The sequence below is a fragment of the Talaromyces stipitatus genome, genomic scaffold, assembly GCF_000003125.1.
Source record: "Talaromyces stipitatus ATCC 10500 scf_1105507295541 genomic scaffold, whole genome shotgun sequence".
In the NCBI taxonomy this organism is placed as follows: domain Eukaryota; kingdom Fungi; phylum Ascomycota; class Eurotiomycetes; order Eurotiales; family Trichocomaceae; genus Talaromyces; species Talaromyces stipitatus.
The window spans coordinates 482,476-505,553 of NW_002990115.1; the positions used below are offsets into that span (position 1 = coordinate 482,476).

General features: G+C 48.0%; 7 protein-coding genes across 7 annotated transcripts, besides 1 other annotated feature; 4 read left to right on the forward strand and 3 right to left on the reverse strand.

Annotated features, from left to right (window-relative positions):
• Positions 1-54: part of a sequence feature (CT-rich) that runs on past the window's edge.
• A 522-nt stretch (positions 55-576) lies between these two features.
• On the forward strand, positions 577-4,355 carry TSTA_025030 (uncharacterized protein; the record flags this gene model as incomplete). The annotated part of the gene is made up of 2 exons (XM_002479570.1): positions 577-3,056; positions 3,110-4,355. The coding sequence occupies 2 exons, from the start codon at positions 577-579 to the stop codon at positions 4,083-4,085; spliced, it is 3,456 nt and encodes a 1,151-aa protein (XP_002479615.1). The 3' UTR covers positions 4,086-4,355.
• Positions 4,356-4,389: 34 nt separating this feature from the next.
• TSTA_025040 (glutamate carboxypeptidase Tre2, putative) lies at positions 4,390-7,630 on the reverse strand (the record flags this gene model as incomplete). The annotated part of the gene is made up of 2 exons (XM_002479571.1): positions 4,390-5,065; positions 5,117-7,630. 2 exons carry the CDS (start codon positions 7,628-7,630, stop codon positions 4,883-4,885), a joined length of 2,697 nt encoding a protein of 898 aa, XP_002479616.1. The 3' UTR covers positions 4,390-4,882.
• Positions 7,631-8,125: 495 nt separating this feature from the next.
• Positions 8,126-10,686, reverse strand: TSTA_025050 (C6 transcription factor, putative). Its single transcript, XM_002479572.1, has 3 exons — positions 9,179-10,686; positions 8,284-9,123; positions 8,126-8,228 (listed from the first exon to the last, which is right to left on the reverse strand). Exons 1-2 carry the CDS (start codon positions 10,519-10,521, stop codon positions 8,415-8,417), a joined length of 2,052 nt encoding a protein of 683 aa, XP_002479617.1. The 5' UTR covers positions 10,522-10,686; the 3' UTR covers positions 8,126-8,228; positions 8,284-8,414.
• A 1,854-nt stretch (positions 10,687-12,540) lies between these two features.
• TSTA_025060 (uncharacterized protein) lies at positions 12,541-15,702 on the forward strand (the record flags this gene model as incomplete). Its single annotated transcript, XM_002479573.1, has 6 exons — positions 12,541-13,124; positions 13,163-13,512; positions 13,713-14,070; positions 14,128-14,389; positions 14,471-15,448; positions 15,529-15,702. The coding sequence occupies 6 exons, from the start codon at positions 12,541-12,543 to the stop codon at positions 15,700-15,702; spliced, it is 2,706 nt and encodes a 901-aa protein (XP_002479618.1).
• A 481-nt stretch (positions 15,703-16,183) lies between these two features.
• Positions 16,184-17,833, reverse strand: TSTA_025070 (sugar transporter, putative; the record flags this gene model as incomplete). Its single annotated transcript, XM_002479574.1, has 2 exons — positions 16,184-16,887; positions 16,945-17,833. 2 exons carry the CDS (start codon positions 17,831-17,833, stop codon positions 16,184-16,186), a joined length of 1,593 nt encoding a protein of 530 aa, XP_002479619.1.
• A 91-nt stretch (positions 17,834-17,924) lies between these two features.
• Positions 17,925-19,440, forward strand: TSTA_025080 (dihydrodipicolinate synthetase family protein; the record flags this gene model as incomplete). Its single annotated transcript, XM_002479575.1, has 2 exons — positions 17,925-18,017; positions 18,502-19,440. The coding sequence occupies 2 exons, from the start codon at positions 17,925-17,927 to the stop codon at positions 19,438-19,440; spliced, it is 1,032 nt and encodes a 343-aa protein (XP_002479620.1).
• Positions 19,441-21,163: 1,723 nt separating this feature from the next.
• Positions 21,164-22,826, forward strand: TSTA_025090 (hydroxymethylglutaryl-CoA synthase Erg13, putative; the record flags this gene model as incomplete). The annotated part of the gene is made up of 3 exons (XM_002479576.1): positions 21,164-21,223; positions 21,276-21,378; positions 21,436-22,826. The coding sequence occupies 3 exons, from the start codon at positions 21,164-21,166 to the stop codon at positions 22,644-22,646; spliced, it is 1,374 nt and encodes a 457-aa protein (XP_002479621.1). The 3' UTR covers positions 22,647-22,826.
• Positions 22,827-23,078: the final 252 nt, after the last annotated feature.

Here is a 23,078-nt window from a genome sequence, read left to right on the forward strand (position 1 = left end):
TGCTTCCTTCCTGCCTTTCCACTTTCTCCTTTCCATCTTCCTCTTTTTCTTCCTGATCAAGTCCTTCTTCTTCATTTATCCTTAATCGAGCGTCAATACCCCATCGCTCTGTTGTTCTTATCTCTTTTGTTGCACTCTGGTTATTGTACACTACCGCTACTACCTCAATCTCCGAGCCTGCCGCGTCTTGAAACTTGACTAATGAATGATCCTGCCGCTGACGATTGACTAATCTAATCAACTTAGCCCTCACAACCGTCGTTTCTCTGCCCCTCGCAATTTACTTCTTCATTCACGCCTTGTATTATTTTGGTGGATCGTGTTGACCGGCTTTATCCTACATCGTCCATTTCCTGCGATTTATTTTGGGTTCATTATAGACTCCGTGTGTCTGCCACTTAATCGCCAGTCTTAAAACATACAGCAGTCTTGTATACGAGGAAAGCGAAGAAGACGTCTTTCCCGTTCGAGCAATGTGTATGATCTGAGCTTGTGTGGCTTGATCTCTGGTTCCTGGAGAGCTGGTCTCTCCGGACTGTTTTGACTTGGCACCACTCCGAATAACGTCCACTAGCAATGGCAATGGAAGTGGACAGCGTCCAGGTCCAACCTTTTCCTCTTTTTCAGCAGCAAGAGCACGATGCACTAGTTCAAGAGGACAATAAGACCCCCGGTCTCCTCCAAAGGGCGGCAAGCTTTGAGTCTACAAACGAAGACGAGAGTCCCGATACGCCCGTCTCGCCTGGCGTGAAGAGAAACTTTTCGGATACGAGTCTGTCTATCAAGAACGAACCGCCGACAGTCGAAGAGAACGTTACTGCTGGCAGGGATATATTGCGTCGGCTTACACTCCGTACCTCGACTAAGCCCAGAACCTTGACCCGCCGCACCTCCACAAACGAAGCTCCGACCATTACAAGTTCGGTTTCTAAGCTAGAGAAGAGTGCAACGCTGAACGAGAAGCCTGGTGAGATCGCTGAGGAGGGCAACAAGGAAAAGCCACGCCAGGATTCAACCCCGCAGATTGTTGTCAGACCGTCCAAGTCTCGATCTGTTTCCGGGAAGATTGCTACCCTTGCGCGGGTTTCATGGATGTCCAGCTCTCGCTCACCGTCGCCAGCCCGTGACTCGAAGAAAGGAGCAACCTCCTCACGAGAACAGTCTCCAACTCCCAGAAGCCGCCAAACATCGACAAAAGGAGTGTCCTTGAACAACGAAGCCAAGAAAGACAACGAGCTTCAGCCGAACTCTAACGGTGACTTGCAGAACAAGAAGCGTGCTTCGAGTAGGAGGTCCCGTCGACCATTGAGTTCATTTGTCCCCAGAAGCAAATCAGTCGATCCTCCTTCTCCATCTCTCCGAAGCAGGAAGTCAGTTGACCAGCTCTTTGCTCCCAATCTTGACCTACCTCCTCTTCCTAGACCTCCAGTTCCTTCTTCAATACCTGCTATTGAGCCCCCTCGGAAAAAGGATGAGCTCTGGACCGTTTTCAGAAATCTCGAAGCTGACCTTCAGAAGTTTCACGCTAAATCAACCAATCTGAAAGTGAACGTAGTACGGTCGTCATTACTTCCTTTCCTTCAGCGGTATGCATCACATCCGTCGTTTAATGCACTCCGACCCGAAGACCTCGACCGTCGAGTCAACATTTTGAACAAGTGGTGGACTTCCTTGTTAGGACTGTTACATGGCAAACACAACCAGTCGGTGTCCGGCACAGACCGACCAGTATTCTTAGAAGCGCTTTCGGGAATCATGACGCGAAAGGAATGGAGGATTCCATATCAACCACAGAATTTTTCGGCTCATAGCTCCAATTCGTCTCTGGAGTCAAGCTCCTCTGATTTCCTGGCAGAATCGATATTTCACAATGTGCGAAACATCTTCAATCAAAATCTGCTGGCACAAATGTCCTTTGTCGTGGAACGAATGTCCTTGCGCCATGCGCCGGCTAGTCTGGTGGCATTTTGCGGGAAAGCATGTGCTTATGCATTCTACTTCTGTCCTGGCGTTGCCGACATGTTAGTGCGGTTGTGGAATACCCCCTCTGACGCGTATCGTCGATTGCTGGCAGATCCACTGGGATATAAAGGAACTGGGGGTAGGGCAATAACGCAAAGTTTTGCGGCTAGATTCCCGCTTCCCATACGGCCTTTAGCTTTCTGTTCCCACATTGCTCTCTCAAGATACCTACGGCAACCGCCAACATTGCCGCTCAGTGCAGTACAAATTCCGTGGCAAGGTCCTTGGGTCTCACGCTGGTGTGGACGGGATAGCGATCTCTTTTTCGTGTTTGTCAAGTACTTTCATATACTTAATTGCGACTTTCTCCCTCGGGAAGCAGATGCTTCAAAGCAACTATTCGCGCCTGGCATGTTGTCTGTTCAGGGGCATCTTCTGATGGTTCTAGAGGATACGCTGTATCGACAATCTTCGCCGCCTGCCCCAGAGAATCCATTTGCGCCAAGCGCAGTCACTTTTGATGATTTCATCGAAGGACCCAATACTGCCATGTCTACAATGCATATGGGTATGGCAAATTGTCACCGTTCAATGGCAGAGAACCGATTGATCATACTTTTGCGCGATTTCCTCTCGGAACCTTCACCGGAACTTGCGCCGGCTCGGAGAATGTATTTTGATTCCTTTATGCGTGTATTGAAAACAGCGGCTCGCAAGACGTCGCTATTTAATCACAATGCCTGCTTTGTTCTGTGCGATTTTGTCGAGGAGACTGCTCCATTGGTCGACCGGTATTCTCGAAAAATCAAAGAGGACGTCTTTCAATGGCCGTTTTGGCTTGATGTTTGCAAGCAATTGACACTCAGTCAAAATTCAATGACCGAGATCCGTCTATTCTCTTTCTTGTTTTCCATGTGGAAATCATGGACCTCAAACAAGGAACGATATCACGACCTCTGTACCCAGTTTTTACTTCATGACGACTATTTTTACACATACTTTAGCCATTGGAATCCGATGGTTCGAGCTTATTTTCATCGGTTGATTTGTTGGAGGGTGGCTCGTTTCAACGAGAACCCTACTCCTATTGATTCGTACGTATTTCTCCATGTGTGATTACACGGCATGTTACTAATTTTGACATCAGGGACGTTTATGAAATGCTCATGGATAAATTGGAACAGGTCTGGGCCTTCTATTTATCGTACAACTTGAGAGCTAGAAACGACCTGCGACCCCGATTAGATGCAGTGGCCACCGGTCCAGCTCCTAACCGACGACTCTTAATTATCCGCTCTGACAACCAGCAGCCGTCTCCAAACAGCCCTTTCATCTCTTTTGATAGATTAAGCACGTCATCGTTCAGCTCGGGCGCATATCAATCTCATGGAGCGCTAGAACTTGATCCTAGCGCTCTGGCGCCGGATTCGGATTCTTCGTCGACGACCAAACGCAGGTGGAATATACTGAAAAGTGTATTTGGGTCAACTGCAAACCCAAAGCCTGGAGAGGTGACACCTCCTGGCAGTGTGTCCGATGAAAATGAGGCCAATCCCATTGACAGTCTAATGGGCGAAAAGTTGATGAAATCCTCAGAAGAAAATGCAGAGGACGATAGTATATACGAACCTCCAGCTCCGCATCAACCGTACAATTTCAAGTTTTCTTTAGAATGGTGTCCGCAGCCGAATAGGAATCCACAGCACAAGTCGGTCCCCAAGGAGAGACCTCTTTTTGAGCCAGGCCTCCCACGCAAGACTCTGTATTATGTACAAACCCAACGATCAGCCAAAGCGTTGAGGAACTCGACCACAACCACGGACGAATCCATCGATCCTCGCCGAGACGCCGATGCATCAACGACTAGTACTCGAAATTCATACGCGACAACCAAAACTTCTGTTGACGAAACAGACTCGACTATTTTTGAAAACATTGAAGCCAGCAAAATTTTACGCGATGAGCGTATAGTTGCTAGCAAATACGCAGGCCGGGCATTAGCAGAATGGGCAGTGATCGTCTCCGAATACGATAACTTTTTCGATCGGAGACTTAGGGAGGGAGTTCCCAATGATGAACTCGTCGAGACACCTACATTGAGTGTAGAGAACCTCAAGAAATGATGCATCCACCGTTTTCCTTTTTTCCTTCCTTCTTGCATTTGTCATCATATTCTAAGCGTGTACACCTGTCTTAGTCAAGAAGCATGCTCGCAAGTCGCGAGCATATCATTTCCAGGCGTTTGGTTGTACGTACTATTATCTCCTTTTCTTATTTTGGGCGTCCACACGTACTTTATTCTGTTTGCCTGGTATATTTGTACGACTCAATCATTCGGTCATTCATTGTGGAGAAGGATCAATCCAATTAATCTTACATTGACATCCGACTTCATCATCATTGCCAATTTCAAGTAGAAATCCCTAGACATGTAATATTCGTAGAAGTGTGCCTGGATGATAATACTCCTCAAACCTGAAAGGATATCACTCCATGTATGACTACATCATGCTAAGTATAAATGCAAAAAAATGTCACTACTAGATCGACAATTGAGAACAAAAAAAATCAGAACAAAGGTACAGGCAGTGGTCGCATGATCAACAACAATCGAGGATAAAAAAAAGAGAATGCCACAAAACATAATAGACAACATTCTCCCGGATTTTGGTGTCCGGTGTCTAAACAGATTGAGAGTATGAAAAATGAGCTCAAAGCAGCTTCGTGGGTGCAATGCAATGCAATGTGTACATACTTATACTAAGTAGAGGGGCAAAGAGAGCAAAAACGGGGGATGTTGCGATTGTTAGTCCCGGGAATCAGATTCGAAGCAATACCAGAAAAAAAAAATGACAATCATATACAATGAATGGTTAAAAAGAAAGGAGAGAAGCGAGAGCAGATAGAAAAGTTCAATAGATTATATGTTCAGGTTTAGACTCGCTTGGGTTACAATTTCGGCAACACGATTGATCCAGGATTGGGTTGCGTTCCAGTCTCCGATGTCAATGGCATCGCGGATAGCTGGGAAGAAGGACTCGTCGTAGCCGGACCAGGCCTGGGGTGCGAAAAGGACGTGCTTGAATTGGGTTCGGTTAGGAACCTTTCCTTCGTGTTAGTATAGTCTCAGTAGCTTCAACAGAGGAATACTTACACCGCCATCTTGGGATAAGTCTAGTAGATCCGTTTCAAATCTAGCTAGACGATTGTTGTGTTCAATACGCCGAACTCCCATAAGGTTGCTCTCAAAACCGCCCGAACCATACACGGCGCTATACCAGACTTGCTCCCATGCTTGGAAATTAACAGCGTTTGTTCTGAAGACTTCTGCCGCATCGTATAAGGGTGTGACGTCGACCATCTCAGATCTCTCCTGGGGAGCATCTGACGTAGGCTTCAACGGGACACCTTTGTTTTTCGCGTAAAGTTGAAGATTGTCAACATAGCCCCTGAACTGGGCGGCGTATGCTTCCAAATCAAAAGGGAGGATGGGACTGTCTGCAAGTTCCAAAAGCAGTAAACCCCAAAGTTCACCCAACAGTCTATGATATCGAAAATCGGGATCTCCAAACTTAGACATCCACTCGAAGTTTTCGTAACAGCTATGATACGGGAAAGGCTCGCCGCCAAATCCAAAATCAAGACTAGATGTTCCTGCCATATCTTGGAACGCAACATAATCACTACCGGCACCTAGTCCCTCTAACCGTTTCCCTTGTTCATCCCAAATCTGTTTCAGTGTTTTATTAGCGGATTCGTCGCCGACTCGGCCCATAGCCGTGTTGAGTAGTCGCTGGAAAAGGGGTGAGCCGGCAGCTTCAAAAGAACTGCCACTAACGCCGACGTCGACATTAAGGTATGCAAATCCATTACTTCGCAGTCTTTCCATCTCATTTTCAACATGTTCCGTAGAGCCAATTAGATTATACTCTTCGCCATCCCAGCTCGCAAACTCAATGGTACGGAGAGGGCGCCATCCAACACTCCTCATCTCCCCGAATATGCGCACAATCTCCAGAAAAGTTGCGGTTCCACTGCCTGGATCGACCCCACCAAAGCACCAAGAATCCCGATGGTTGCCAACGATAATCTTCTTTTCTGGCTGCTCTAACCCTGTAATACGTCCCAAAACATTGTAAATCGGTTGTCGTTCGATCTCATCTTGCAAATTCATCAAGTTAACCTTCGGGGAAGACGAATCACCAGTCCACCACTCAGCAATGTCAGGTACCCCACCCACCCAGTCAACTGGTACTTTCGACCCATGGCCCCTGAGAACTTGTAATAAGCGTTGTGCGTCACGCCAAGCGAGGGGGATACTTGGTATCTGTACTAAGCCCGGACTCTTTTCTGGCGACAATCTTTTCTTTTCATTTGGAGTCGAAGCGAAGCCCGGAGACAGCACGTCTCCTACAACCCATGACATCAGACTCACTCCTCCACGCTGTACACCAGCACTTGGCATATAGCGACCATCAGGGTAAGCTGGGCCTCTGATAAAACCGTCCTCCGCCGGGTCAGAATATATAATACACCCAGCCGCGCCTGCAAGCTCGGCTGCCTTGATCTTTAGCGCACGATCGTTCTGAGTGCCGTAATATCGAACCAGGACAATGGCACCTTTTACAGAAATACCACTGTCTGCAAGTCGTTTGAAATCCTCCTGAGATCCGTAATTAGCGTATACCAAGGGGCCCGTGACGTTCCCCGATTTGGAATGGCCGTGAAAGACGAGAGTCTGTTGTCGCCTGGGATCACTATATACTTGAGGCTCGTCGATTGCAGCTTCCCAGGCCAGTTCTGGTGGGTCGACAATTGCAACACGGCGACCGTCGGTTCGTGGATAGTTCAGATATACCTGGAACTCTTCCATTTCAACATCTTCCAGTCCTGCATTTATAAACTCCTGCTCAATCCATTCCGCAAGCACATAACTACCCTCCGTTCCTGCTATATGCGCAAATTGCGTCGCTTTTTGAAGATTGTTGGCAATGTTGGTTTCATTAATATGACTTTGAACGAAGCTTTCGACAGAAGCTGCTGTATAAGATTGACCCATGCTAAACCGGCTACCGACGGAGAAGACGTCGGAGACGAATACGAGGTAGACAAGGAAGACGAGGATGAGAAGACCGAACAGGCGGAGAAAGAGCATGCAAGCGACTCCATCTTCGTTAATTTGTAAGCGCCAGAACCGCCAGCGCATTTGGAAGCGGGGAAAGCTATTTCGAAAAGGCAATTGTAAAGACGATAGCGTTTTGGTTAAGCTGGAGAATGGATTGGAGAAGTGTTTAGAAAATCGACGACTCAGCAGTGGGCGACGAGTTTGAGACGACGTGCCGGAATCATCTACGTCCATTTGGTGTATCTCCCGTCGTAATTCCTCCTCTGACTGGCGAGCGGAACCTGAGGCTGAGGAGGCAAGGTAGTCGATACTCGAGCGAGCTGATTCCACGGTCGGAGGTTGATAACCTCCATTGCGGGTTGTTGCATGTGGCCGACCGGTATTAAAGTTATCGTTGGTGTCTTCATGTTGGAGAAGGCCCTGCCTTTCCAAATCATCACTTGAGTGTTCAGGGCCTAAGTGTGAGGATCCGGACTGTGATGCGGTGGCTTCTTCGTAGGTTGGAATGGGCAGTTCCTCATATCGGTACTTCTTGTCACCCATTGCGCTTTATGTGCTAGCGAGGAGCAGGTAGCTCCACGCGGATGTATCAACAGAAATTAAATGGATTGGAGCATTCGAAATCATGATCTAGTAAACGAAGGCGCGGAGAGACACATCGAGGCTGTTTTCGACCAGCGAGCGAGCGACAAAGTGAAGTGAAACGGCAGAAGGAGTGAAGTCTATTTACACTTAGCAAATGCGAGGGAGAATCTCGACAAAAAAAACGATGAGACGCTTGTGGTGGTGAAGAAGGATGATGATAATGATAGTTAATCCCTGAAGTTGATGGATGAAATGGAGATACGGAAAGTACACGGATAGCGCCTTCCCGATTGGTCTTGGCGGGGATGGCACTATTTTATGGTGTGGCGCAGTTCTTGGTAGGGGTTAGGGTTGTGATGTACCGCAGCCCTAACACCCCTGACTGCTGATCATGGATGGCATCGACTATCTATTTCTATTACTACATACTTGGAGCAAGCTCTGGTTTTCAGTCTGAAGAATTATCCTGACATTTGTCATCAATATGTGGCTAGTTTATCGTGGACAACCATGCCGGCGAAGTATCATCATAGATATCAAGAATAGGGCAAAATGCCTATACACAAGCATGTTAGCACGATATGGCTTCGTCGATTCATAAGAGTGCCTACCGAGGAGTCTAAATCTAACCAATCTGTGGGCTGCCATGTATTCAGCAAACTGGGAACTGCATTCAGAAAATCACCTCCCGTGGTCGGAGGAACGGCATATTCAGAACCTGTTTCAGGGACTGCTAAGAAGTTCAGCTGCGGATCAGAAGAAGTGTTATCCGTACTTTGCGTAAGGGCCGGTGCTTGCGGGTGCAACGAAAGAGAATAGATCCGTGGTTTCGGACAGCCTGCTGTTGAGCTTCTTTTCTCAGTTCCTCCAAGATGACACCGTATCGTCGACTGGGAGAAGCTGCTGAATTTGCCCGGAGCAAGTGAGACCGGCATCTTTCTGCCAGGTCGAACAGTTTCGTATAGGATGCTTCGTCGTCGTCGTCTCTCTCATAATTGTTATTGTTTGAACTACGCTGAATCTCCCAGACATACACCACCGCTAGTGCACAGAATGTGACATAATGAGTCCACCAAAAGGAGTGGAATAAATTGGTGTCGTTTGCCATGTTATTCACCAATTCCAACGTCACTTTGGCAGCAGAGATACATTCAGCTACTCTGTCTTTAACATATGGTGCGTCACTATTGGAGCTGTTCCCGTCTCCTAATAAGAACGGCCGGTTGGCATGGATGACTGCATGGTGATAGGCGAGATTAAGAGCACTAGATTCACGCCGGAAACTAGGCATTAGTGTAGATGGCTTTATTGTGCCTAGATGCGGGGGAAGGCTAGTACGCCATTCGTGCAGCTCGCCAACGAGACGATGAGCAGCTGCAACTCGGTCTTCAGTTCGTATATCGCCTATTGCATACACTTCACGGGATATTCGGCCGATTATTCTAGCGATCCTGCCTACCGTTAGTGTGTGATCTTTAAAAAGCGATAGGTGCCCATAGTACATGCTTGGCATGAAATATTAGAGAGTCAACATGACATTCTTCCGAAGCTTCGGATTCCAGAGGGCCGTACGGTCCCATGTCTTCATCGTTTATACTATCGGGAAAGTCCTGATCAATGTCCTCGTCATGCAAGAACCGAGGTCTTCCAAATACCACACTGAGGTACTTATCAATGGTATAGGCAACCCAGAAGACGCGTTTAGCACATTGGAGGCTGATGTAGTCACTACTATGGCTCTTGAACGACACACCTTGTTTCCGGGACCGTCGTCGATGGAGGCCTAAAGAGGAAAAGATATGATATGCGCTGCCGAATGTATACCATGCTTTGTTCATACGCGAGGTCTGGAGAAGGTAAAGAACTTGAACCAGTCTAGCCTGGGCCGATTCCAGGCGTGGAAATCCCATTTCGGAGTCCGTCAAATTCATCGCAACGCAGAACAAGCGGTCGTTCTGACGCAAAGCTAATGCCTCGTTATCCCCAGAATAGAACCCGCCTTTGAGCTTCTCGTTTCGAAAGCCTGCAATTGCCAAGACGGTCAAAATAATTGCACATTTAGCATTGCCGAGAGAATACGAAATCTGGCGGTTTTGTTCCCTATCTTTCAAGAATATTTCCAGCCAATTTTCTACCGTCTGCCGATGGAATATGCGATACGTCACAACACAGGTGTCAAAATAAAGCGAAAGTAGCGTCCGTGCTGTCATGTCGTCTGGGATCAATTCTGTGCCCTGCTCATCGAGATAAAAGGGTCTATCTCCTGCACATGTTAAAAGTTGATGTTTATCTGCCTCATTTGAGCCATGTGCTGCCATTTCCCCCTTTTGTGCAAATAGTTTCCTCCATGCTCGATGTAAGAAGGTTAGACCGGAAGTGGGATCGAAATATTGACCTTCAATCTCTAATTCGGGAGATGCTCGCGAGGGTGCAGCCTCGTTAGAGGATGATGGAAGCCGCCCAGTGGTCATCTCATTTGGGACCGACCTGTCAATCCTGCCACTACTATCGCGTTCGATCCCCGCATCGGAAATAGACGAAGTTGAGGTTACTCTTGCAACTGTTGGGCCGTCTTGCCTTGCCAGAGGTAGTGGCGTTGGAGGCCTGCCGCGCGCATATTTGGTCGCATAGGCGCAATTCAATCGTCTCCTAGCACAGTTCACGCAGGGAAGAGTGCCTGTGCATCGAATCTTTTTGATCTTGCACAAGTCGCAGGCTCGACTGACTTTGGGGTCTTTCCTGCGGTTCTCCGATGTACCTACATCATTTTGGGCCCGCTTGCGGGGAGAGGAGACTGGCGATCTGTTGTTTGTGGGGTTTCTGGGGATGTTCTGACTGTGAGAACTCATTGTGGTGGTCCAGAATGCAAGAAGATGGGTACTTTGTGTAGGAATCCGGAAAAGACGGAATCGAATGTAGACATTGGAGATGTGGGGCGCAATGCAAGAGGAAAACCCGGACAACTACCTGAGAATCCGTATTTTCCTCTTCTTCTTTGGCTTGGGCCCTGACATATCAAGTTAATGGTTCGAGTGGTGTTATTTTCCTCGGATCTCGAACAACTGGCCGTGGCGCAGTTTATTTGAATTGCCATTGGAGGTTGGGCAGCTTCAAAATCGATCCACAATGTATCACCAGTAAGTTATACTTCAAGGGTCTTTTACTGTCATAGTGGTACAGAAACTAGTCCAGATTCATGAAAGGACTTCACTCAAATTCTCGTATTTATTTCCTCAAGATCTCCCCATAACCTTGTTCTAATTTCATTCTGAAATGAATCAAATGATATGGGACTTTGACAAAGATAAGTTGCATGAAATTATCATTGAATGTATTGATGGAGTCAAATGCGAAACGAGGGGAAATATATCCATGGATCTCACGGACAACGTTTTCGTTCCGAACACTGAACTACTTGTTGCAGCGACTAAATGTATAAAGCAACATGAATCGATGCAATACAGTGCCTTTCTTCCTCCTTACAACTGCCTCATGTTGCTCGTCATCTCTCACGCAGTCAGGACTTGACGTCGGAACGTGAATATCAACCTACACGTTTCGGCACCGGGATAGTAGTTAGTCCGACGTGGCACGTGCGTGCCGCGTATTGTTGGATATTTGATACGCTAATCCCAATCCGGATGTACTTACTAATCTTTGAATCCTCGAGCTCACAATATATGGAGAATATGGGTCCAAGGTCCTAGTGGATCAAAAGTCATACGAGTTCGAGACGTAGTCTTTGATGAGACTAAGAAATATGACCCTGATCATCCATTTGCAAAAGTCGATGTACTGTCGATTTCCATATTCTGCGGCATATCCAAGGGCTGAGTTGGCTGCTCAATATTCGCATGCTCATGAGGTGACGTGCTACCTCCTGTCATCGTTTTTCCTAGGCTAACAGAGAATTGCTGTAGCCGCGAGAACAAGAGCGCCAAAAGGCAGACTACATTTTGGAGTCAGGATTGTTATTTATTCCGTAAATCCGTGATATTTCGCCACCACGTTTTGTATATAAAGAGGATCAGGATGTATATCTAGAGGGGATTGGAGAGGACGTGCAAATCAGAGTCAATTATTCCTCATCCAAATTGTACGCTCCTATCAGAGCCTAACCCCGTTCGGACTAGTACCAAAAGATTCCAATACATATTAGCTAGCTGTCTCCCATACTCTTGGGGTCTTTGTATTGTAATGGCACTATGAATCTATGTACATAGGGAGGTGGGTGGGAAAATCAAGTGTCAGTTTATCTACATCTAGGTAGCTAGCACTAGATACATAGAACAGCTATCCCGACAAGCTGACGAGCCTGATCAATATGGTGTGGAATTCCTAATATTGATGACTGCCCACTTGCCTCCCCACGAGGGAGCGCAGACGGTGCCCTCTCTGACGCTGCGGTCTAACGCCTTTACGCGTAAGACCTCAGCGACAGGTGACCCATGTTGACTGCGTGAGGTCACCAATAATTATCTAAGTGCAAAAAATGTGACAGCCTTGCAGATAGGCGTCACGTGGCGAGCAGGGGTTGACTGAAGACAAGGCTGAACTGCTATAGACAGGTTACTTAACTTACCATCATCTTCCTGTCAAACCATTTTCTTGTCCTGCACCTCTACGTTCGTGCCGTTCGGTAGGGTTTACACCTCAGAATCCTACTTTCATGACCATGTCAATGAAAGCCTTTAGTGGGAAATCGTTGCATAGGCTAACTTGCAGACGGCTGGGCCCTTTAGGCTGAAACTAATCACGACTCGACCACTTTATTCTGAGTTCAACCGAAGGCCATCCACAATCGGCCAAGATTAAACATCTGAAAATCAACTCCGCCGGCGTGTGGCGATCATCCTCGATTGCTAAGGATGTCTAATCCTGAGGACTATACAGTCGGATGGATCTGCGCATTAAGCACAGAGTATGTTGCCGCACAGGAGTTCCTCGATGAGGAGCATAAACCGCCGAAGTTTGTGTCGCCTAATGACACCTATGAGTACACATTAGGCAGGCTTGGAAAACACAACATCGTCATCGCCGTCTTACCCGATGGTGAATATGGAACAGCTTCAGCTGCTAGTGTAGCCACACATATGCTTCACAGTTTCCCGAATGTCAGAATCGGCTTGATGGTGGGCATTGGTGGCGGGGCACCAAGTAGGAAGCATGACATCCGTCTTGGCGATGTTGTGGTCAGCGCGCCTCGTGACAATGAAGGTGGTGCTTTTCAGTACGACTTTGGCAAAACAATACAGGAGCAGGCTTTCCAACATACGCGATTCTTGAACCAACCTCCAACAATCCTACGGGGTGCAGTGACGGGGATTCAGGCCCAGTACCAGAGGAAGGGACATCGGCTTGAAGAGGTTATCGAAACGATGAGAAAAATCCGAAGCTACGTCAGAAATATACACGACCGCAGCCTGACACTGACAAACTTTTCAAATCTAAAGTTACTCACTTAAGAGGCTGTGCAGATTCCTGTAATAGTGATCCTTCAAATTTGATAGAGCGACGCGAACGGGCAAAATCTGAGGACAATCCAGCCATTCACTATGGCCTGATTGCCTCTGCAGACCAATTGATGAAGGATGCTTTGATTCGTGATCGACTTGCGGCAGAGAAGGATGTTCTATGTTTTGAGATGGAAGCAGCAGGCTTGATGAATCATTTCCCGTGTCTGGTCATACGGGGTATCTGTGACTATTCAGACTCCCACAAGAACAAAGAGTGGCAAGGGTATGCTGCAATGGCTGCAGCCGCGTATGCAAAGGATCTCCTATGTAGAATTCCGCCGAATAGGGTTGAGGCTGAGAGAAAGATTAGCCCTGACTTATCCGGTTAGTCCTATGGGGTCTAGAGATATATTACCAGAATACTCACTCCGGAATTATAGCCGGCCTTCAGGAAGTTTCGCAGAATCTACGCGAGAACCGGGAACACTGGGACAGGCAGAAGCTCTCCGAAAAACACGAAAAATGTCTTCCGTTGTTTCGTCTCACAAAGAGCGATAAGGATGCTACCTATGAGTGATATAAAGAGCGCGTGGAATCCCGAGTGGATGGCACCTGTGAATGGTTCCTAAATCATGAGAACTTTCAAACATGGTTGGAACAAGATTCTGGACCGTTGCTGGTCTCAGCAGATCCTGGATGTGGGAAAACCGTCTTGGCCAAATATCTCATCGACCACAAACTACCACGCTCAGCAAGTATCTGCTACTTTTTCTTCAAAGACCCGGATCAGAACACGGTCCGACAAGCACTTTGTGCTTTGCTTCACCAACTCTTCACCCAAAAGCATACGCTGCTGGAATATGCTACCAAACAATTCAGCAAGGACGGCCCTGGTTTGATCGACTCAAATATATCACTCTGGATGGTCCTGGAAAATGCTGTGTGAGATCCTCAGGCCGGACCTATAATTATGGTCTTGGATGCTTTAGATGAATGCAGGGAATCTGAGTTTGAGGACCTGATGCGGAATGTGGGGGGCCAATTCAGCAGCAACCAGTCGAGCTGCGGTAAGTTGAAGTATCTTCTCACGAGCCGCCCATATGAACAGGTTTTATCCAAGTTCCGGAGGTTCTCGCATATTCGTATACCGGGAGAGGAAGAATCGGGGAGTATCAGTCAAGAAGTAAACCTCGTCGACACCTCTTTGTGTCTTTTTGAAGTGTTCCTTCTCCAACAGGTCGAACACAAGGTACACCCAGAGGTATGTACGATGCTGAACTTCGAGTAATTTATTCTTCAGGCGGTCCTTGACTGGGTCCTGGAGCTCCTTCTTCTTTGCTAGTTCTTCAACTCGGTGTTGGATGAGGCCACCATTGAAACATTGCCAAAAAGTGTTAACCAGGCATACGAACAAATCCTTAGCAAATCCAAGGAAGATTCGATGGTTCGCAAGTCTTTGAGCATTATCTTAGTCGCGACTCGGCCGCTGACGATTTCGGAAATGAATATCGCTGTGAATATCGATGACACAGTGAAATCTTTCAAGGACCTTGATCTGGAGGAGGAAAAGGACTTCATGTTACGTCTCAGATCTTGGTGTGGATTGTTCATATCAGTGTATTACGGCAAGATTTATTTCCTCCATCAAACTGCTCGAGAGTTCCTTCTCCTCACAGACATGTCATCCCCTGCAACCTTTCATTGGCGTCGCTCCATCACTAGCCATTCCGCACACAATATTCTTGCACAAGTTGCTGTGCTCTACCTTAACTTCTACAACTCCGACGTCAGCCTTCAGGCAAATACGGCAAATACGAACCAGATGGCTAGACACGGTATCAATAGAAACCTCTTCTTGGACTATTCGTCTAAAAATTGGGGTCTTCATTTCCGCGAGGGCCGTATTAATAACGATGATACGATAGTACCTTACGCTTCAAAAATTTGTGATCCAATCTCGAAAACCTATTCAACGTGGTTCCATTTTTGGAAGACACCAGGGAGGATGATTCCTATGAATGGTACAGGCCTCATGACGGCATCATATTTTGGTCTTGATGCTGTCGTAATGTTGTTCCTCAAGGATGGTATCGACCCGGAGTTGAAGGGCAGCGATGGCCGGACACCGCTATCGTGGGCAACAGAAAACGGGCATGAATCAGTTTTCAAGCTGCTTCTCCACACTGGAAAGATTAATGCCGACTCAAAGGACGAGAATGGCCGGACACCACTGTCATACGCTGCCGGGAAGGGCACGAAGGCGCTGTCAAGGCGCTGCTTGAGTCAGGCGAAGTGGATGCCGACTCGAAAGACAATCTTGGTATGACACCGTTATTTCATGCTACCGAATATACGGGTGAAAGGAGTGTCAAAGAAGTGATGACACTGCTTCTCAACCAGCGTGGGAACCAGATCACTATTACTGAGGATGTGGTAAAGGCTGCGGCTGCAAATTTTATGAATGGCAAGGAAGTGATGACACTGCTTCTACTGGCGCGGGCCAGCCACTATATCATCAATCACGGAAAAGATAATTCACACTGCAGCAACTTGTGGTCAAATCGAGATTCTTAATCTCTCATCATACCATCATGGTACTATACAGGACGAATGGTATTTCATCGCACGATTTTATAACGCAGCGAAAGTTGGTGATGTGCGTTGCATTAAGTGGCTTCTTAATGGTGGAGTGAAGCCAGATGCAGAGAATATCAGGGGAGAAACACCTTTATGGATCGCAGCAAGGCATGGACGTACTGCGGTGGTCAATGTTCTAGCGCAAAGAACAGATGTAAATGTCAACTCGGCGTCGAGATATTTGAACGGTTGGAGAGAATCGAATAGTGTAGTTTTGGATTGGATAGTGGTTCGATCAGGTCAACTAGCACACAAAATCAAATGTTTTACCGAACTCTAAGGCACAATAGGACGAAAGAGATATCATTCATTAATACAGGTTCAACCAAGGTATATACAAAAAAGAGTATTCCAAGGTTATCTCATGGCTAGGAATGAGTGTCCGACTAGCGGGATTGTATGTATTCTGATCTGTTTGTCACTCATCAGCACGCTCCACCTGCGCAAAGGTTACATCTCGCTCCGAATCCTGCGCCCGTTTAAAATCCTTACTTATCTTCTCGATATCTCTCTCATGCGGCTCCGAGTCCCCCACGTGCCGGTGCAGAAGCCGTTTTGCGACACGAACAGGATCTAGAATCGTCTCGGACAGGGCAAAGATCTCATCTATTTCTTCTAGATTTCTTCCCGCAGTTTCTGGGAAGAAATAATAAATAATCGGCATCATGAGCGCGTTCAACCCTGCGAAAATAATAAAATATCGCCATGTCATGGCGTTAAAAGCCACGGGGGTAACTTCAGCCATTAAGAAGTTAAATGCCCAGAATGTAGCGACTCCCAAACCACTAATGGCTGCTCGTAGACGAAGGGGTGCGATTTCAGTAGCATATAAGAAAGGAATCCCACCGAATCCGAGGACGTAAGTGAAATGGAAAAAGAATGTGAAAAACACAGCGCCGTCAATGGCATGTTTATTGTGTGGTTGGGAACCGAGACCGGCTACGAGGGCGAGACAAACGGCATTTCCGGCGGCGCTGATTAGCATTAATCCGCGTCGACCGAAGCGTTCGATTGTGTAGATGGCGACGATGCCGCCGATAGGGCTGACGACTTGGTAGATTGCTGCTAGGATTCGGGAGGTGAGGGAGTCTAGGAGGAGGTTCTTTTGGAAGATTGTAGTTGCTTAAAACACGTAAGTATCGCTGCATATTAAGTTGTGGAGATGCCAAGGGAACTTACTGTAGAAAGTGATGGCGTTGACACCGGTTAATTGAAGAAACATCAGAACTGAACAAGCAAGAATGGTCCGATAGAGGATCTTCTGAGGGCCCATTGAAAAGATCTCGCGCACAGATATTGATCCAGACAGCTCCAGGGAATGTTGGACATCTCGAATCTCGGCTTCAATCTCCGGAGAAGTTGTATCCACATCATCCAATACGGCCAGAATTTCGCGAGCTTCGGGTACTCGGTTTTGTCGGACCAACCAACGAGGGGAGTCCGGCATGAAGTTGACAAATACAAGCACCATCAAAGACAGCAAAATCTGGAAGGCACACGGAAAGCGCCATGAAAGACTGCCATGGACAAAAGAGAGACTCAGGTCCACAAACAACGCCAAAGACAATCCCATACCAATGAAAACACCCGTAGTAACGACGTGAGCTCCACGCTTACTAGCAGGCGATATCTCAGACTGCCAAACAGGGACGGTAGCTAAAAGGCCGCCGGTCCCCATTCCGACCAGGATGCGAGAGACGATAAGCTGCGCTAAACTGAAGGCGCTGGTCATGAGAATAGCGCCGATGATCTGAATCACAGCCGCAATCATGATAACCCGTCGACGGCCTAGGGTATCACCCTGCCAAATGCACGAAACGGCTCCAAAGAGACCGCCAACGGCATATAGGGCGGTGACAGTGCCTTGAATAGTAGATTTATGGCTCTTCTCTGAGGCACGTGCATGAAAGGTGTCGATTAAAGGGAATTGTTTCTCGAAGGTGGAAAATGTCAGCATTCCTCCGAGTAAGGACTGGTTGTACCCGAATGTCATGATTGCAGGCATTACTACGCTGAGGAGAGCGGCGATGTTGAGGCTGTTGCCTCGAAGGCCGAAGAATGGTGCCATCTTTTGCAGCACAAGCCTTGAGATAAGATGAATGTTGATTGACGAAAGACAATGAGATGACAAGTCTCCTTGAAGATAGCTCATGGAGAACATGACCAGGAAGGAAGCTCTGCGAGCTTTTATGCAAGGCTGGGGAAAGCTACATGGCTTTCAAAAGGGCTGCTATCGCACCCCAGTTTTCAAGGTTCGACCCCAGAAACTAGGTGAGAAATCCGGGGAAGTCGATGGGGTCGGATATCACGGATTTCCGGATTCTAGGAATGTTAAACTTCTCATCCTGCCGAGCTTTGGATCGTCCGCAATTCTTTCCCCCCCGCATCTATCTGTCTTAGATTAAAACTCTGATTACGGTATTACCTGGGTAATTGTGATATTCATGCGTTGTCGGGACCTAGCTAGGTATGGGGAGATGAGAGTCCCCTCATTACTGTGGCCACAGCCGTGCATTTTTCCGGGAATCCGGCGAGAAATACGGATTTGCTCTGCATTTAGATCCAGCAAAGGAATGAATCATGGACACTCATCGTAGAATATATAAAATCCAAACATTTGCCAGGCCATGGTTTAGACTTTCGTACAATCCCAAATTCCACAGCAATCACTCTACTCCCTTTTCCCTACTCACATATATCCTCTCTTACCTGTCACCTCTCCAGTCAGAAGTATAGACCGTCAATATGGTGGGCTTTGATATGCGCGGTCTGACCCCCGCTCCGGTCACCCCCTTCACTCCCGATGGCGCTGTTGACTATGAAGCAATTCACCGTCTCGGTTCCTGGCTCGGCAGTATTGATGGCGTCAAGGGTCTCGTAGTTCTCGGCCATGCTGGCGAGGGCACCTTTCTCACCCCACAAGAGCAAGAGTCCGTCGTCAAGGCATTTGTCAAGTCTGTGGATAACAAGACCCCCATCATCGCCGGTATCACAGGAGAGGGAACGGAAGTTGCTGCCCTCGAGGCTAAGCGTGCAAAGGACGCTGGTGCTGCTGCGGGTCTTCTTTACCCGTCTCACGGCTGGTTGCGCTTTGGATATCAGCCTGGCGCACCGCAGGACCGTTACAAACGCGTTTATGAAGCCAGCGGTCTCCCGCTGATCCTTTTCCAGTACCCCGACAATACCAAGGCCACGTATAGCCTGCAGACTATGCTCGATATCTCAGCTCAGCCCGGTGTGTTTGCTATGAAAAATGGAGTACGCAATATGCGTCGCTGGGATACTGAGATCCCTGTTATTCGTCGCGAGCGTCCTGACCTTCAGATTCTCAGCTGCCATGATGAATACCTTTTACACACGGCTTTTGATGTGGATGGGTTCCTTGTCGGGTACGGCAACATTGCGCCGGAGCCGTTGATTGAGTTGATCGCGGCTGGCAAGGAAAAGGACTATAAAAAAGCGCGCGCAATCCACGACCAGCTCCTCCCGGTAACCAAGAGTGTGTATCATCGAGGATCGCACATGGAAGGCACTGTTGCTCTAAAGCATGCTCTTGTTGCGCGTGGAATTCTTACGCATGCCACGACACGGTCTCCTCTGCTTCCTCTTGAGCCTGGCGCTGAGCAGGAGATTCACGCTGCCATTAGTGCGGCTGCGCTGAGCAAGGTTGCTTGAGCAAATTGAAGAAGACGGACAATGATAGGATGAATCTGTCGGCACGTGAATATCAACCAACCCTACGCGTTTCGGCACCGGATATTAGTTAGTCCGACATGGCACGTGCGTGCCGCGTATATACCTAGCTAGTTATCCCCCGTCCCCCTTGCTCTTGGGGGTCAGTCACAATATTAGGAATCAAGATAGCTTCATATTGTTAGGCTCATTAGGCCGCTTCGTGCTCGCTGCCGCGCCTTGCTACCGTCTATGCTTCGTGATACAGACCGTAGCCAAACCAATAGAATCAATTGGCGGATGTGTGAATATAGATAATGAAATAGGTTTCCTCAACTCGGTATGATAGCCCTAGAACTCCTAAAAGGAAATAGAGCATCATCCCTGCCGTATGCCGTATGCGGTTAGAGCCCGTTATTATCTTCGATAAGGGTTAGGGCGGACTTATCGCAGAATGATGGATTCTACGACGCACACGCGATACTGCCGACTTCAGGATGAAAACTACGACGCACACCAGAGACTGATTCAGCCTGTGCTTTCGGACAAAAGGGGCTTTCCTCTTCACCGACTTTCATGCCGTATTATATTCCTTTTATCTGGGATTGTCGGGTTGGGAATTGCAGCATGTTCGAGGAGTACTTTGGCGATGCTTGTTCCGAAAGTGTTGCTGTATAGCTTCAGGAACGAGGGAATTAAGCTCAGCTCGTTGCTAGAACAGGCGAACAGGCGAACAGGCACACAGAAGCTGCCTCAGGCCGCGCTGCATTTCTGCGTTTCTGCGTGGGATGGCTGAATTCCGACCCCCTCGCTGTTCCCGACACGCTAGTCCTATCTGGGACTAGCGCTGTGCTATCTGTTATCGTTGCGCTCCTCTAATCTTTTTTTTTTTCTTTTGGGAGCTTCAATATTCACTCACCCTTTGAATCCTGCGTTTTGCTCGGATCCAGTCAATTCAATCGTGAGACTGCAGCAGATACTCAATTCCGCTTTTGATACCCTGTGAGGAAATTCGATCGTAGTCTGATCAAGTCTGATCAAGTCTCATCAAATCTGATCAAATCTAAGCCCATTGTCCGACGGAATTAGCTTGAGTGGCGCTAGGCCAGGTCTTTCTCATCTGCTATTGGCGGACGTTGGCAGTCTCCAGAAAAGAGTCGCCTTCCAACGGACTCCGGCAGCTTTGATTGTCTGCCTTTGTATCACTAGTAGTCTATTAGACCGTTTAGACGATCATAAATGGCACTCGAACAAAGCCAATGGATTAGGAAAAGCTGTTCGGGCTTGCCAGAAAAAGCCTAGACCGAGGGGCGGCCAGGAGCTATTTAAACCTCTGCTCGCTCTTCTCCTTTGGCCGTTATTTACATGAATTGCAAACACATAAAATATTACCATATACAAGGTATGTCGAGAATAGCCCTTGGCAGGCACACGCAGAACCATGGCGGCTCCTTCCTTCTTGGGACGGTGGAACCACCGTCTGATCCACAGGCGCAAACCCCCCCCTCGCCGTTGCATCTTCTCAACATTTCTGACCTTACCCCCTTTTTTACCCTGCTATATCTTCTGTCTACCTTCTGTCTACCTTCTGTCTATCTCTCGATCTGCTGAATAGTCACTCACATTCTTTCTGTCAGTCAATTCTCGACCATCTTCGCCTCCCGATTGATCGTGTGCTCCCTCGACGACCACAAATTCCATACCCGCCGCATACATAAAAAGAAAAATGGCTGCCCGACCTCAGAACATTGGCGTCAAGGCCATTGAAATCTACTTTCCCAGCCAGGTACTTTAAATATTTCTTACCTACCATCTGTAACTCACTAATTGCAAACCAGTGCGTCGACCAAGCCGAACTGGAAAAATTCGATGGCGTCTCTACCGGAAAATACACCATTGGTCTCGGCCAGACCAAAATGAGCTTCTGTGACGACCTCGAAGGTGAGATATTCATCTTAATCTTATTGATTAGACAAAGCCTTGCCTAATGTGGCTTAGACATTTACTCTCTCGCCCTGACCACCCTCTCCTCCCTTTTGCGCAAATACAACATCGACCCCAAATCCATAGGCCGGTTGGAAGTCGGAACCGAGACTCTCTTGGACAAGTCCAAGTCGGTCAAGTCCGTTCTTATGCAGCTCTTCGAAGAGTCTGGGAACACAAATATCGAGGGTATCGATACCGTCAACGCTTGCTACGGAGGTACCAACGCCATCTTCAACAGCATCAACTGGGTGGAGTCTTCCGCTTGGGACGGCCGCGACGCTATCGTCGTCTGCGGTGATATTGCATTGTACGCCAAGGGAGCTGCCCGTCCCACTGGTGGCGCTGGATGTGTTGCCATGGTCATCGGTCCCGATGCTCCTATCGTGTTCGAGCCTGGTCTCCGTGCCAGCTACATCAGCCACGTCTACGATTTCTACAAGCCCGACTTGACCAGCGAATACCCCTACGTCGATGGCCACTTCTCCAACAGATGCTACACCCAGGCTGTGGACGAGTGCTACAAGGCTTATAACGCTCGCGAGAAGACTCTACAGGAGAAGTTTGGCGTCAACGGCGTCGTTCCCGAGGACAAGACTCCTCTCGACCGCTTCGACCATGTTCTGTTCCATGCCCCCAACTGCAAGCTTGTCGCCAAGTCATATGCTCGCATGCTTTACAACGATTACCTTACCAACCCATCCCACCCTTCGTTTGCTGAAGTTCCCGCTGAGATCGCCGGGATTGACTACGAAAAGTCCTTGGCTGACAAGACCGTAGAGAAGACCTTCATGGGCTTGTCCAAGAAGCTATTCAACGAGCGCGTCCAGCCTACTATTGAGGTGGCTACTCAGTGCGGTAACATGTACACTGCCAGTGTCTACGGAGGACTGGTCAGTCTCATTTCAAACGTTGCCTTTGACACCTCCAAGCCGAAGCGGGTTGCCATCTTCAGCTACGGCAGTGGTCTTGCCAGCTCCTTGTTCAGCTTCAAGGTTGTTGGCGACACCTCTGCAATGGCCAAGAACCTGGACCTCCGCAGCCGGCTCGAGGCTCGTCGTGTTGTCCCCCCTGCTGATTACGATGCTCTCTGCCTCCTTCGCGAACATGCCCACTTGAAGAAGAACTTCAAGCCCGCTGGCAACGCCGAGAACCTATTCCCCGGTACTTACTACCTCACTGAAGTCGATGACATGTTCCGTCGCAAGTATGCCGTCAAGGCGTAATTATCACCACGATGTGGTTTCCACGACGTTATGAACTGAAGTTAGATCAAGATGAGCAAGAATCAACATCCGTACCAATGTTGCGGCAATGTCTTTGTTTTGGGCTGTTTCTGGGATTGCAATGGTTTGTTATAGTATATATGCATATGCTTGGGTTAATAGAATATTTTAATACCGTCCACCCGATTCCTCTCCAATAATAGTACTTACCTCCCTCCCCTCCCTCCTATCCTAAGCACCGAACTTCCGACTTCATACAGACAAGTTGTAAGTAAATATGACTCACGTGTCATAGTCGCGTTCTCCAAGATGAAACACTGAAACAAAACACATCCGACGAATAACATGGTGTACACGGCCATGTTCGCAGAGAGGATTGTGCGTCACCTTGATTAAGGCTGCCTTAGCGCGACCCCTTCGGTATGGTTTCCG